Raw genomic sequence first — 13,196 nt, 5'->3', positions numbered from 1 at the left:
ATGTAAGATTCTAATACAAAAACAAAGAAGCCACTGAAAATAACTGAAATTCCTGGACGGAATAATATGAAGAATAATGGTAAGGCAACCACTCACCTATACTGAATTATTGTGCGGTTGACAGACAACAGAAAACAGTATTCACTCACTTTCAAAGCTCTGGCTCTTTTCCTCATGCTTGTGTACACACACACACTTTCTATGACTGTGGCAAGACTGCAAAATACTGACATCCAGACACTTAATATATGACTACATCTGTGTCAGTTTCCTATGACAATATACTTCCAGTTCACATACAGTACCACTGATGAGTATCTCTTTGATAATTGTGGAAACTCTTAGGTGGCACAGTCATTTCACTAAGAGCACACAAAATTCTCGTATCAATCAAATAAATCACTATATGTAACAATAATCGTCGTCATCATGTATGGTATTCTTCTTTACAATCATAGACAGACTTGCTTGTAAGGCAACTTTTATTCTTCCCTGAATTGAGGCACAATCCAAATATTTTGGCATTTAATGCTATAACAGCAAGATTTATCACGGGCATGGCATGGAGCATAGCAGCTTTAGAACTTTGTCTTTACTAAACACAGTAAATGAATACCATTTGTAACATACTGATAGCACAATAATTACAATTTATGCTTTTACACATCAAGATGCTTCCAATTAATGATCTCAGATGTGCTTCTCTTAACACAGCTCTAATTATACACAAGATAAAATACTTTTCGAGACTTCAGCAAAGAGGAAGGAGTTCTGCACCAATGGGGATTTTAAAGACAATTTGTTTTTATTAAATGTGTGAATTCAGCTTTTTTGGCAAAGGATAATAGTAATACAGAAAACAGATTATAAATATGATTTACACAACTGGTTTCCGTAGCAGAAAAATAAATAATTTATCTCTACCACAAATGTTTAAATCTTCACAACAATTCGTATTTTCATTATGATGGAAGATACTCCAATTATTGACTTTTCCAAAGACCTGAGTACACTGCTTTTAAATTAATATAATCACAGTTCAACACTGAATCACTTCAGTGTAACAAAATGTCTTCTATAAATTAATAACAGTCCCCCCTAAAGTTCAAGTCTTATATTCTCAACTCCAAAAACTCGTCACCTGGAAATTTTTCACAAGCTACCTGAAACCAGCCATTGAAAAATTTCTTTCTGGACAAAGAAAGATCCCCTGAATGAACTTACAGTTGTGAATCACAGAAACAAAAGAATGTTGAGAATAATTTATGTGTAAATTTCAACCTGAGAATACTGTACACACCACATAAGTAAAACGGAAATAAAAATCAACCTTTTGAAGGTGATGACATATTACAAAATTCTGGCACTAGATGACTAAAGCTTCACAAACTTAACATCACAAACATATTGGCTGCACTTTTATAGTAGTAAAGCACTCCTGCTTAAAAAATTTCTTACTATAATCAAAATTTTAAGTTTTGTATAAAGCAGCTTTGACGCTGCAAAGGCATACGTGCACACTTCTTTATTCTTCTGAAGTGTTCAAGAAATTGGTGTTTTGGAGAATATCTGATACAAATACTAATTCAAGTAACTATGTTAGTCTTGATCGCTTGTGTGTTGGCGAGTCCATACTTATATCAGACAAAGGAGAACTTGACGGAGCCGGTCGCTTGTGACGGGCAAATTCATTTGTTATAAATGAACCAAGATCTGATGAACGCTGCCGGCGTGATGCTGCAGTTGCTGGATCTAGAACAATAACCATGGGTAAGAATTTAGTCACACATTTCAAAGCTTTTATGGTCTACAAAAGATGTGACTATGGGAGACAGGATCATGGTAAAGTACTTCAACTCAAAAGTTAGCATTCAAAACTCATACAAATACACGAATGCCATTTTTCTACATACACCATCAAAAAGGACTATTTGCTGCTAGTTTCAACTATTTTGTCACCACAAGGGACATTTTAAAGCTCAAAGTAACACATATCATGTGCCCATACTCCGAAATTTTGTCAAATATATAGTTAATGCTGTGAAAGCCTGTACAGGTGAGTAAGAAAATCAAATCTGTATTGTAAGAATATAGTACTAGCGGTGAACTGTTTGACCCAGTCACATTGATGAAATATCTATGCTCAAGACTGTTAAGCAACATGACATGGTTGGTTAGGGGGAGGGGGCTGAACAGCAAGGTCATCAGTCCCATCAGATTAGGGAAGGATGGGAAAGGAAGTCAGCCATGCCCTTTCAGAGGAACCATCCCAGCATTTTCCAGAAACGATTTAAGGAAGCCACAGGAAAGATGGCCAGACAAAGGTTTCGAACGTCTACCCAAGTGCAAGTTCAGTGCACTAACCGTTCGCCACTTCACTTGGTTGTGGCTTATGGAGTATGTATGTAGATCTAGATGAAGACGAGCCTAGTATACATCACAAGTTTTATAACAGCTATTCACCACGAACTGTAGGTTTTCAGGTGCAGAAGTAGGACTGGAAGCACAGAAGGATGGACTACAAAATTGGGCAAGTTGGTTCAGTGATATGAGTACCAATATGGGCAACAGATTGAATTTTGAACAGGATGTTCTCCATGTCAGTGTAAAATAAAAGGTAGTTTAAGCTCTGACAAGGGACATAGTTGAGAAACTCAACATCAGTGTGATAAAGAACAATTCTTCTTACTCGCTGATTTTCATGGTTGTGGGGTAGAGGGTAGAAAACTTTGCAGGATACTTTTTTTTATTGTACTAGCAAGGCAGGGTAGTGTTTTAAATTTCTAAACATACTGTCAAACTGCCAGTTGGTTCGTCATTTGTCACAAAATTGCCATGAAAGCCTTAATTTTCTCAACTTACTGCTACTGTGATGTCAGATGTGGTTTAAGCAATGGGAGAACATTCAAATAACTTCCGGGAATTCAGCCAGGTAACACTTTCAGCGACCGCCGATATTTCGGCGGGAGAACACCCCGCCATTTTCAAGGCAAACTGCAACGGACAGGCGGCGTGCATGCAAATTTAATACCTCGGTTGTGCGACAGAAGCAGGAAAGATAACACACACACTGAACACTAGTGCCACCAAAGATGACCAAAGTCAGAGCTATCGATAGTGAGACTATGAATTCACAGGTGAGGCAGCATTGACTCTGTTCCTCTGTTTTTTGACAAGGGAGAGAGCCGGATTCCAAACAGAGTTTAAACAGAAACCTCCATCCCTGTTAACGAGGTTGCTCGCTAGTTTAATCTCAACTGCCTCCTTAATGACACTGTCCCAATAGCTGGACGTGCATGCCAATATCTCGGTGTTATTATATAACATGGGGTGACCAGTATCCAAGCAATGTTCGGCAATAGCAGATCTATTTGGCTGCTGTAATCGTGTGTGCCGTTTATGCTCAGTACATCTGTCCTCCACGGTCCTGATAGTTTGACCAATATATGCCATACCGCAGCTACAGGGAATACGATACACACCTGCCTTACGCAATTCAAGATCATCCTTAACGGAACTCAAAAGTGCTCTAATTTTAGATGGAGGTCGGAAAACACATTTCACATCGTATTTCCGTAAAATACGACCGATCTTATTGGACGTGTTTCCTACGTAAGGCAAAAAGGCAGTAGACTTAGGTGTTGACTCAGAATTATCATCAATCACCCGATGTACAGTTGGTCGATAGCGCAACGCACGTTAAATCTGTCTATCACTATAACCATTTTGACGAAATGTAACTTCAAGATGGGACAGCTCAGCTGGCAAAGTCTCAGCATCAGAAACGACATGTGCCCTGTGTACCAAAGTACGAAGTAACCCTTCACGCTGAGCCGAATGGTGACAACTATTAGCTTGTAAGTACAAATCGGTGTGAGTACGTTTCCTGTAGACTGCATGTCCCAATGATCCATCATCCTTCCTCCTAACCAACACGTCGAGAAAGGGAAGGCAACCTTCCTCTTCCACCTCCATCGTAAAACGAATGTTCGGGTGGATCGAGTTCAGATGTTCTAGAAAGACATTCAAATTTTCCCTACCGTGAGGCCAAACAACGAAGGTATCGTCAACGTATCTAAAGAAACAGGCGAGTTTTAAAGGCGCCGACTCCAATGCACGTTCCTCGAAGTCTTCCATAAATAAATTTGCGATCACAGGAGACAACGGACTACCCATCGCAACTCCATCTGTCTGCTCGTAATACTGGTCATTAAATAAAAAGTAAGTGGATGTCAACACATGCCTAAAGAGATTAGTTAAATCAGCACCAAACCTGGCTTCAATTAACCGCAACGAATCAGACAGAGGAACACGAGTGAAGAGAGAGACCACATCGAAACTCACTAAAATATCAGAGTCATTCAGCCTCAGTCCCTCCAAACGACGTAAAAAAATCAGCTGAGTTCCTGATATGATGTTCACACTGTCCTACTTGTGGATTCAACAGAGAAGCAAGATGCTTGGATACGCGATATGTCGGAGCGCCAATGTTACTCACTATAGGACGGAAAGGAACCCCTTCCTTATGAACCTTTGGAAGGCCATATAACCTAGGGGGAACGGCACTATAGGTGTTAAGCCTCTTGATTGTGTCCTGCGAAAAACCACTTTTCTTCAGGAGGCTGTTGGTCTTCCTCTCAACACTTTTCGGCTCAGCGTGAAGGGGTACTTCGTACTTTGGTACACAGGGCACATGTCGTTTCTGACGCTGAGACTTTGCCAGCTGAGCTGTCCCATCTTGTAGTTACATTTCGTCAAAATGGTTATAGTGATAGACAGATTTAACGTGCGTTGCGCTATCGACCAACTGTACATCGGGTGATTGATGATAATTCTGAGTCAACACCTAAGTCTACTGCCTTTTTGCCTTACGTAGGAAACACGTCCAATAAGATCGGTCGTATTTTACAGAAATACGATGTGAAATGTGTTTTCCGACCTCCATCTAAAATTAGAGCACTTTTGAGTTCCGTTAAGGATGATCTTGGATTGCGTAAGGCAGGTGTGTATCGTATTCCCTGTAGCTGCGGTATGGCATATATTGGTCAAACTATCAGGACCGTGGAGGACAGATGTACTGAGCATAAACGGCACACACGATTACAGCAGCCAAATAGATCTGCTATTGCCGAACATTGCTTGGATACTGGTCACCCCATGTTATATAATAACACCGAGATATTGGCATGCACGTCCAGCTATTGGGACAGTGTCATTAAGGAGGCAGTTGAGATTAAACTAGCGAGCAACCTCGTTAACAGGGATGGAGGTTTCTGTTTAAACTCTGTTTGGAATCCGGCTCTCTCCCTTGTCAAAAAACAGAGGAACAGAGTCAATGCTGCCTCACCTGTGAATTCATAGTCTCACTATCGATAGCTCTGACTTTGGTCATCTTTGGTAGCACTAGTGTTCAGTGTGTGTGTTATCTTTCCTGCTTCTGTCGCACAACCGAGGTATTAAATTTGCATGCACGCCGCCTGTCCGTTGCAGTTTGCCTTGAAAATGGCGGGGTGTTCTCCCGCCGAAATATCGGCGGTCGCTGAAAGTGTTACCTGGCTGAATTCCCGGAAGTTATTTGAAAGTTGTATACGCCAGGAGAAACTCAGGTCTCACAATGGGAGAACAGGTCGTGTAAATTGATAGCCAAAGGCAGGTTTTGAAAACCAAAAGTGGGTCTGAAGAACACATTGTTAACAAGAAATTCAGATTGCTCACTACCTACTGCAGATGCATCACACACAGGTATGAAGGCCACTGAGGACATTGACTGCTATCTCCCAAAAATTTATGTGCTCTTTTTTAGTACAATTGTATGGACCATGGTTTTATGGAAGTACCAGCAAGAGGCATATATACCTCTGGGAAGGATAGTCACTGAGATGAGAAGCGCCACATGTAGTGGATTTGGGAGTAGATGTTTAAAGGAAGAGCAGATGCTGTCCTTGCCGTAGATCAAAATCAACAACGAATCTGAACCAGACATGTAGGTTACACTGTAAGGTGGATTGAAAGAATTCCTGTATGGGCCCATTAGAATGATCCCTGTACTTATGGAAGTTCTGCAGGTTTCTTTACTCGGGCAACAAAGCCAAAGGTACAGGGCGGAGGCAGCGGCGGCACCACCACCGCCGCCGCCGCCAGATTTAGGAACATATTTTGCACAGTGCCCAAAGTGGTCTAAGAAAACAAACACTGCTCAGCCAACACAAGCAGTATTAAGAAAAAGGTAGGTATCTAAATAAGGAATCAGTACTATAGCATAGCTTTAGGACTTGCTACTTGTACGAAGCATGTTTTTTAAGTAAGGTCCATTCGAACGTAAGTACACAACGAAAGGTTATTTCAAAATAGTAAATTTTCAGAAAGTACATAGTTCACTCTATTTTTTGACATAGTTGCCAAGTTTGTTCAAACACGTATCATACCTCTCAACCAATTTTAAAATAACCTCTTCATAAAAACTTGCCGCCTGCTCTGATAGCCAAGAGTTCTCAGCCGTTTTCTCGTCGACATCATTGTAACGGTTGCCACTGAGGTGTTGTTTGAGGTGGAGGAATAGATGGTAATCGCTCAGCACAAGATCAGGACTGTACAGTGGGGGTCTAAAACTTCCCAGCCAAAACTGTCCAATAAATTGCGGGTCTGACCTGCAGTGTGAGGTCTTGCATTGTCATGGAGAAGGACAATTCCCTTTGTCTGCATGCCACGTATTTTGCCTAGGATCGCTCTGCGTAGCTTTCTCTGGGTTTGGCAGTATGCTTCTGCATTGATAGTGGTCCCTCGTTGCATGAAGTCGGCCAACTAAACACTCTGTCTATCCCAAAACACCAACGCCATGATTTTGCGCTGGGATGGAGTCTGTCTCGCCTTAACCTTTACGGGCCTGTGTGTGTGTGTGTGTGTGTGTGTGTGTGTGTGTGTGTGTGTGTGTGTGTGTGTGTGTGTGTGTGTGTCCGCTCCATGCTCTTGCGCTTCAATTTGGGAATGATAGGCGAAACCCATGTTTCGTATCCAGTTATGACCTGACTCAAGAAGCTGTCACCTTCGTGAGAACTTCATCACACACTCAAATCTTTGGTTTTTGTGGTCCTCTGTTAGGAGTTTCGGGACCCAACAGGAGAACAGTTTCCTAAACTTTAGGTAATCAGAAACAATGTTGCAAAGCACTGATTTTGACACGTCAAGAAATTCGTTTGAGAGACCTGTTATCGTGAAGCACCTGTTCTCATGAGTCCTCACTTCAACTGAAGCCACCAAATCGTCTAATCAAAGAAGTGCGACCGGAGCGGTCCTCCTCATGGATGTTGTCACTGCTATCTTTGAATTCTCTTGTGCACTTCGCTTTCACTCATAACAGTATCACCGTACACTTCGAAAATAAGTCAATGAATTTCTGCAGCAGACAGGTTCCTTGCTGATAGAAACCTTATCACTGAGCGAACCTCACACGCAGCAGGCAAATTTATAGTCTTAAACATTTTGAAAGCACAGAACAGAACCGTATAGGTTAGCTACAGAGCTGAAATTTAGCACAGTTGTTCCAGAGGCATGGCGATACACGACGCACGCGGTTATTGCGATATGCGCGTGAACTACTGTTGCGCACAACTTCAACGGTCATTAGCGCCCAGACTACATTAGGAATGCACCGCGAGTCACAAGTTTAAAACAGCAACGAAACGGAAAACACGATAAAAGACAGACTGACAGGCATAGGATTAAAAAAGAAAACAGCATAATCAAATGTCTTTTGAGAGGGTTGTCAAATTGATAAAATGAAGAACGCGAGCAGCTGCTCGTGGGTCATCCGCTAAAATGGCTTCTACAGTACAGGGCAGGCCAAGATCAAGATGCAGGGTGTTAAAATCCGGACAGGACGTTAAAATGTGGCGGACCGTCAGCAATTGCCCACATGGGCAGAACGGCGCCGGCGCAGCCGTCAGCAGATGGCGATGGCTGAACCGGCAGTGTCCAATTCGTAACCGGGCCAAAACTGCCTCCTCCCGCCGAGAAGGGCGTGAGGAGGACGTCCAAGCCACGGGAAGAGGTTTTAAGGCCCGAAGCTTGTTGTCTGTAAGTGCAGCCCAATCGGCATGCCACAACGATAAAATGTGCCGACAAATTACCCTGCTACAATCTGACGAAGGGACACAACAAGAAGCTGTCCGAGGCTGGAGGACCGCAGCCTTGGCCGCGGCATCTGCAGCTTCGTTCCCGGGGATACCGACATGGCCAGGAACCCACATAAAGCTAACCGGAGAACCGACGTCCACCAGCTGCTGAAGAGAGCGTTGGATCCGGTGCACGAAAGGGTGAACCGGGTACGGATCACTGAGGCTCTGGATAGCGCTCAGGGAATCGAAGCAGATGATATATCCAGAATGTCGGTGGCGGCAGATGTAAAGAACAGCCTGGTAGAGGGCAAAGAGCTCAGCTGTGAAGACCGAACAATGGCCATGGAGCCGGTATTTGAAACTTTGTGCCCCGACAATAAAAGAACACCCGACCCCGTCATTGGTCTTAGAGCCATCTATATAAATGAAGGTCATATTAATGAACTTCGAACGAAGTTAGACAAAACGGGAGTTGTAGACCGAACCGGGGGTAACGTCCTTCGGGAGCAAGCAGAGGTCAAGGTGGACGCGAACCTGAGCCTGGAGCCAAGGTGGCGTGTGGCTCTCGCCCACTCGAAAGGTTGCAGGGAGTGAAAAATTAAGGTGTTGAAGGAGGCGACGAAAGCGAACTCCAGGGGGTAGCAGGGCAGAGACATACAACCCGTATTGACTGTCGAGAGAGTCATCAAAAAAGGAACGATAAGACGGGTGGTCGGGCATTGCCAGTAGCCGACAGGCATACCGACAAAGCAGTATATCGCGCCGGTAGGTGAGTGGCAACTCACCAGCGTCAGCATGAAGACTCTCGACGGGACTAGTATAAAACGCTCCGATCACAAGTCGTAAACCCCCGATGTTGTATGGAGTTGAGGCGGCGTAAGATGGATGGCCGTGCAGAGGAGTATACGAAGCTCCCATAATCCAGCGTGGAGCGGACGATCGACCGATATAGGCGAAGTAGGACGGTTCGATCCGCTCCCCACGACATACCACTGAGAACACGGAGGACATTTAGAGAACGGGTACAACGGGCAGCCAAATATGACACATGTGGAGACCAACTAAGTTTCCTGTCAAATGTAAGACCTAAAAATTTTGTTGTCTCCACGAATGGGAGAGCAACGGGACCGAGTCTTAAGGACGGTGGGAGAAACTCTTTGTAGCGCCAGAAGTTAATACAGACCGTCTTCTCGGCAGAAAAACGGAAGCCATTGGCGACACTCCAGGAGTAAAGACGGTCAAGAGAACGCTGAAGACAGCGCTCCAGGAGACACGTACGCTGCGCGCTGCAATAGATGGTAAAATCGTCCACGAAAAGGGAGCCTGATACATCAGCTGGGAGGCAATCCATTATTGGATTGATCGCTATGGCGAAGAGAGCGACGCTCAAAACTGAGCCCTGTGGCACCCCATTCTCCTGGCGAAAGGTGTCTGACAGGACAGAACCCACACGTACCCTGAACTGTCGATCCATTAAAAAGGAACAAATAAAAAGAGGGAGGCGACCGCGAAGGCCCCATGTATGCATGGTGCGGAGAATGCCCGCCCTCCAACAGGTGTCGTAAGCCTTCTCCAAATCAAAGAACACAGCCGCGGACGGGCGCTTCCGCAAGAAGTTATTCATAATGAAGGTCGACAAGGTAACCAGATGGTCAACAGCAGAGCGGCGCCTACGAAATCCACATTGTACATTGGTAAGTAGGCGTCGAGACTCGAGCAGCCAAACCAATCGAGAGTTAACCATTCGCTCCATCACTTTACAGACACAGCTGGTAAGCGAGATGGGTTGATAACTGGAAGGCAAGTGCTTGTCCTTCCCCGGCTTAGGAATCGGGACAACAATAGACTCGCGCCAGCATGCGGGAACATGTCCCTCAATCCAGATGCGATTGTAAGTACGAAGAAGAAAATCTTTACCCGCAGGAGAAAGGTTCTTCAGCATCTGAATATGAATAGAATCAGGCCCTGGAGCGGAGGACCGTGATCGGCCAAGTGCGTTTTCGAGTTCCCGCATGGTGAATGGGGCATTATAACTTTCACGATTCGAGGAGCGGAAGTTAGGTGGCCTAGCCTCCTCTGCCTGTTTGCGGGGGAGGAAGGCAGGGTGGTAATGAGCGGAGCTCGAAACCTCTGCGAAAAAGCGGCCGAAGGCATTGGAGACAGCCTCAGGGGCCACAAGGACGTCATTCGCGACCGTCAAGCCAGAAACTGGTGAGTGGGCCTTAGTGCCAGATAGCCGGCGCAGGCTACCCCAGACAACAGAAGAAGGAGTAAAACTGTTGAAGGTGCTTGTGAAAGCAGCCCAGCTGGCTTTCTTGCTTTCATTAAAAATACGACGACACTGTGCACGTAATCGCTTATAATTGATACAATTCGCCACTGTAGGCTGGCATTTAAAGGTGCGTAAAGCACGTCGATGAGCACGTAAAGCGTCTCTACATGCCGCGGTCCACCAGGGGACCGGTACGCGACGTGGAGAAGAAGTAGGGTGAGGGATGGAATATTCAGCAGCAGTGAGAATGACTTCCGTGAGGTGTGCGACCTGACTATCGCAGCTTGTGAATGTTTGATCCTGAAAGGTCGCCCTGGAAGAGAAGAGCCCCCAGTCTGCTTTGGAGATGTTCCAACTAGATGAGCACGGAGAGGGGGTATGCTGCAGGAGATGGATAACACACGGGAAGTGGTCGCTCAAATATGTATCAGAAAGTGCATACCACTCGAACCGGCGTGCAAGTTGGGGAGTACATATAGAGAGGTCTAAATGGGAATAGGTGTGAGATGTGTCCGAAAGAAAAGTAGGGGTGCCAGTATTGAGGCAGACAAGATTGAGCTGGTTGAAAAGGTCTGCTAACAGGGAGCCCCTCGGGCAGGATGCTGGAGAGCCCCAAAGGGGATGGTGGGCATTGAAGTCTCCAGTTAACAAAAATGGTGCAGGTAGCTGAGCAATAAGTTGCATCATGTCTGCCCTGGTAACGGCAGACGGCGATGGAGTGTAAACGGTACAAATGGAAAATGTAAAAGTGGGGAGAGTAATGCGGATGGCAACTGCCTGCAGGCCGGTGTGCAACGTGATGGGATCGTAGTAAATATCATCCCGGACCAGCAACATAACCCCTCCATGAGCTGGGATACCTACCACAGGGGGTAGGTCAAAACGCACAGAGGTGTAGTGTGCCAAGGCAATTTGATCGCAAGGGCGCAGCTTCGTTTCCTGGAGGGCGACGACGAGCAGACGGTGCAAGCAGAGCAGCAACTTCAAGTCCTCTCGGTTGGAGCGAATGCTGCGAATATTCCAGTGAATAAGTGCCATCGTAAGAAAAGAAAAAGGAAGATGAAAGAAGGGGTCACCTCGAAGGCCGCTGAGGGCCTGGCTTCGAGCGAGCACTGCCGCCGCTATCAGTAGGCGGACAGTCATCGTCCATTGGGTCTATATGTTCATCGGCCATCTTGGAAAGATGGCCGGGAGGGGGAGCTGCCTCCGCCGGTGAACAGCCAGATGTTCGGCTACCAGCGGTGCGGCCAGGAGAAACGGATGACGGCCTGGGGCGGCAACCGCTGGGTGGCGCAGGAGAAGAAATGCGCCGTGGCGGAGAAGGAGAACTGTGCTTCCTATTTGCCTTCTTGGAAGGTCGTTTGGTGGAAGTACCGGTCGAAGGCTGGGAGGTCGAGGTACGTAGGAAGTCTGCACGGGACGGTTCCTTCTTGAAGGCCCGTGCATCTGACTTCTGGGTCTTCGTCTTAGCAGAAGCTGATGAAGGGGCTGGTGCCTGTGGGGTGATGGGAGGAAGAGGAGACATCGACCGCGCGATCTTAGCACTGGCCGAACGGACGACCGTGGTGCTGAAGGTCAGATCGCATGTCTTGCTTGTCACCTCCCTGGTAGTCCGAGGAGAGGCGAAGACAGTACTGTATTTCCCCGCTGGGAGCAGCGTGGGCTTCCTACTAGCCAATAGCTTGCGAGCAGCCGAGGTAGACACTTTCTCTTTGACCCGAATTTCTTGGATACAGCGTTCTTCCTTATAGACAGGACAGTCGCGGGAGGATGCGGCATGGTCACCCTGACAGTTCACACAACGAGGAGACGGAGGTGGACAGTCACCCTCATGGGCATCCCTGCCACAAGTGACACATTTAGCCGCATTGGGACAAGACTGTCGAGTGTGATTGAAACGCTGACACTGGTAGCAGCGCGTAGGTGTCGGGACATAGGGGCGAACAGAAATAACCTCGTAGCCCGCCTTGATGCGCAATGGCAGCTTAACACTATCAAAGGTCAAGAAAAGTGTCCGGGTCGGTACAAGGTCATTGTTGACCTTTTTCATGACCCTATGGACAGCCGTCATGTCCTGCTCAGCGAGGAAAGATTGAATCTCCTCGTCAGTCAAGCCGTCGAGGGATCTAGTACAGACCACACCACGAGACGAATTCAAAGTTCGGTGAGCCTCCACCCGGACAGGGAACGTGTACAGGAGTGTGGCCCGAAGCAGTTTTTGTGCCTGAAAGGCGCTCTCAGTTTCGAGTAATAAGGTACCGTTACGCAACCTGGTACAAGATTTAACAGATCCGGCTATGGCATCTACGCTCTTCTGGATAACGAAAGGGTTGACAGAGGAAAACTCCTTTCCGTCCTCAGATCGAGAAACGACGAGGAACTGTGGGGCAGGCGGTAGTACTTTTGTCACTGGTAGCTGGTCACGTTTCCGTTTTTGGGCAGAAGTCGAGAGAGATGGAGTGTGGAGTGGAATCCATTGCGGAGGAATCCCCCATGATTGCCAGCGTCTCCGATGGCGCGCTCCTTCCTTGTGGGGACCCTCTCAGAGGGCACTCCCGCCTTAGGTGAATGTTTACACCTCAGGTCACACCTCCCGAGAAACAGACGGAGGGACCAATCGGCATGGTCAGAAGGTATCAGCTCAGGCAATCACCCCTCCCCGGGCCTGGCCTTTACCAGGGGGTACGCGCGTGCCTTACATGTCTACCCAGGGCGGGGAATTACGCGTTACCCCGTCACCGGCTACGCGTGGGTCAGCCTTCAGGCGCGCACAGGGAGGAAGGAAGAAGAGGAAAAAGGAGAGAGAGGGG

General features: G+C 46.6%; 1 protein-coding gene across 1 annotated transcript in view; it reads right to left on the bottom strand.

Moving 5' to 3' along the window:
• Positions 1 to 464: 464 nt before the first annotated feature.
• Positions 465 to 13,196, bottom strand: part of LOC126235945 (telomere attrition and p53 response 1 protein) — a 33,705-nt gene continuing 20,973 nt past the window's right edge. The window contains exon 5 of the mRNA XM_049944916.1: positions 465 to 1,752. Within this exon, the coding sequence (XP_049800873.1) occupies positions 1,595 to 1,752 (158 nt within the window). The 3' untranslated portion in view covers positions 465 to 1,594. The remainder of the gene's footprint in view (positions 1,753 to 13,196) is intronic.

This window comes from Schistocerca nitens, chromosome 2 (genome assembly GCF_023898315.1).
Source record: "Schistocerca nitens isolate TAMUIC-IGC-003100 chromosome 2, iqSchNite1.1, whole genome shotgun sequence".
NCBI lineage: Eukaryota > Metazoa > Arthropoda > Insecta > Orthoptera > Acrididae > Schistocerca > Schistocerca nitens.
Note: the sequence above shows the minus strand (reverse complement) of the source record. Positions and strands in the feature narration are given on the sequence as shown.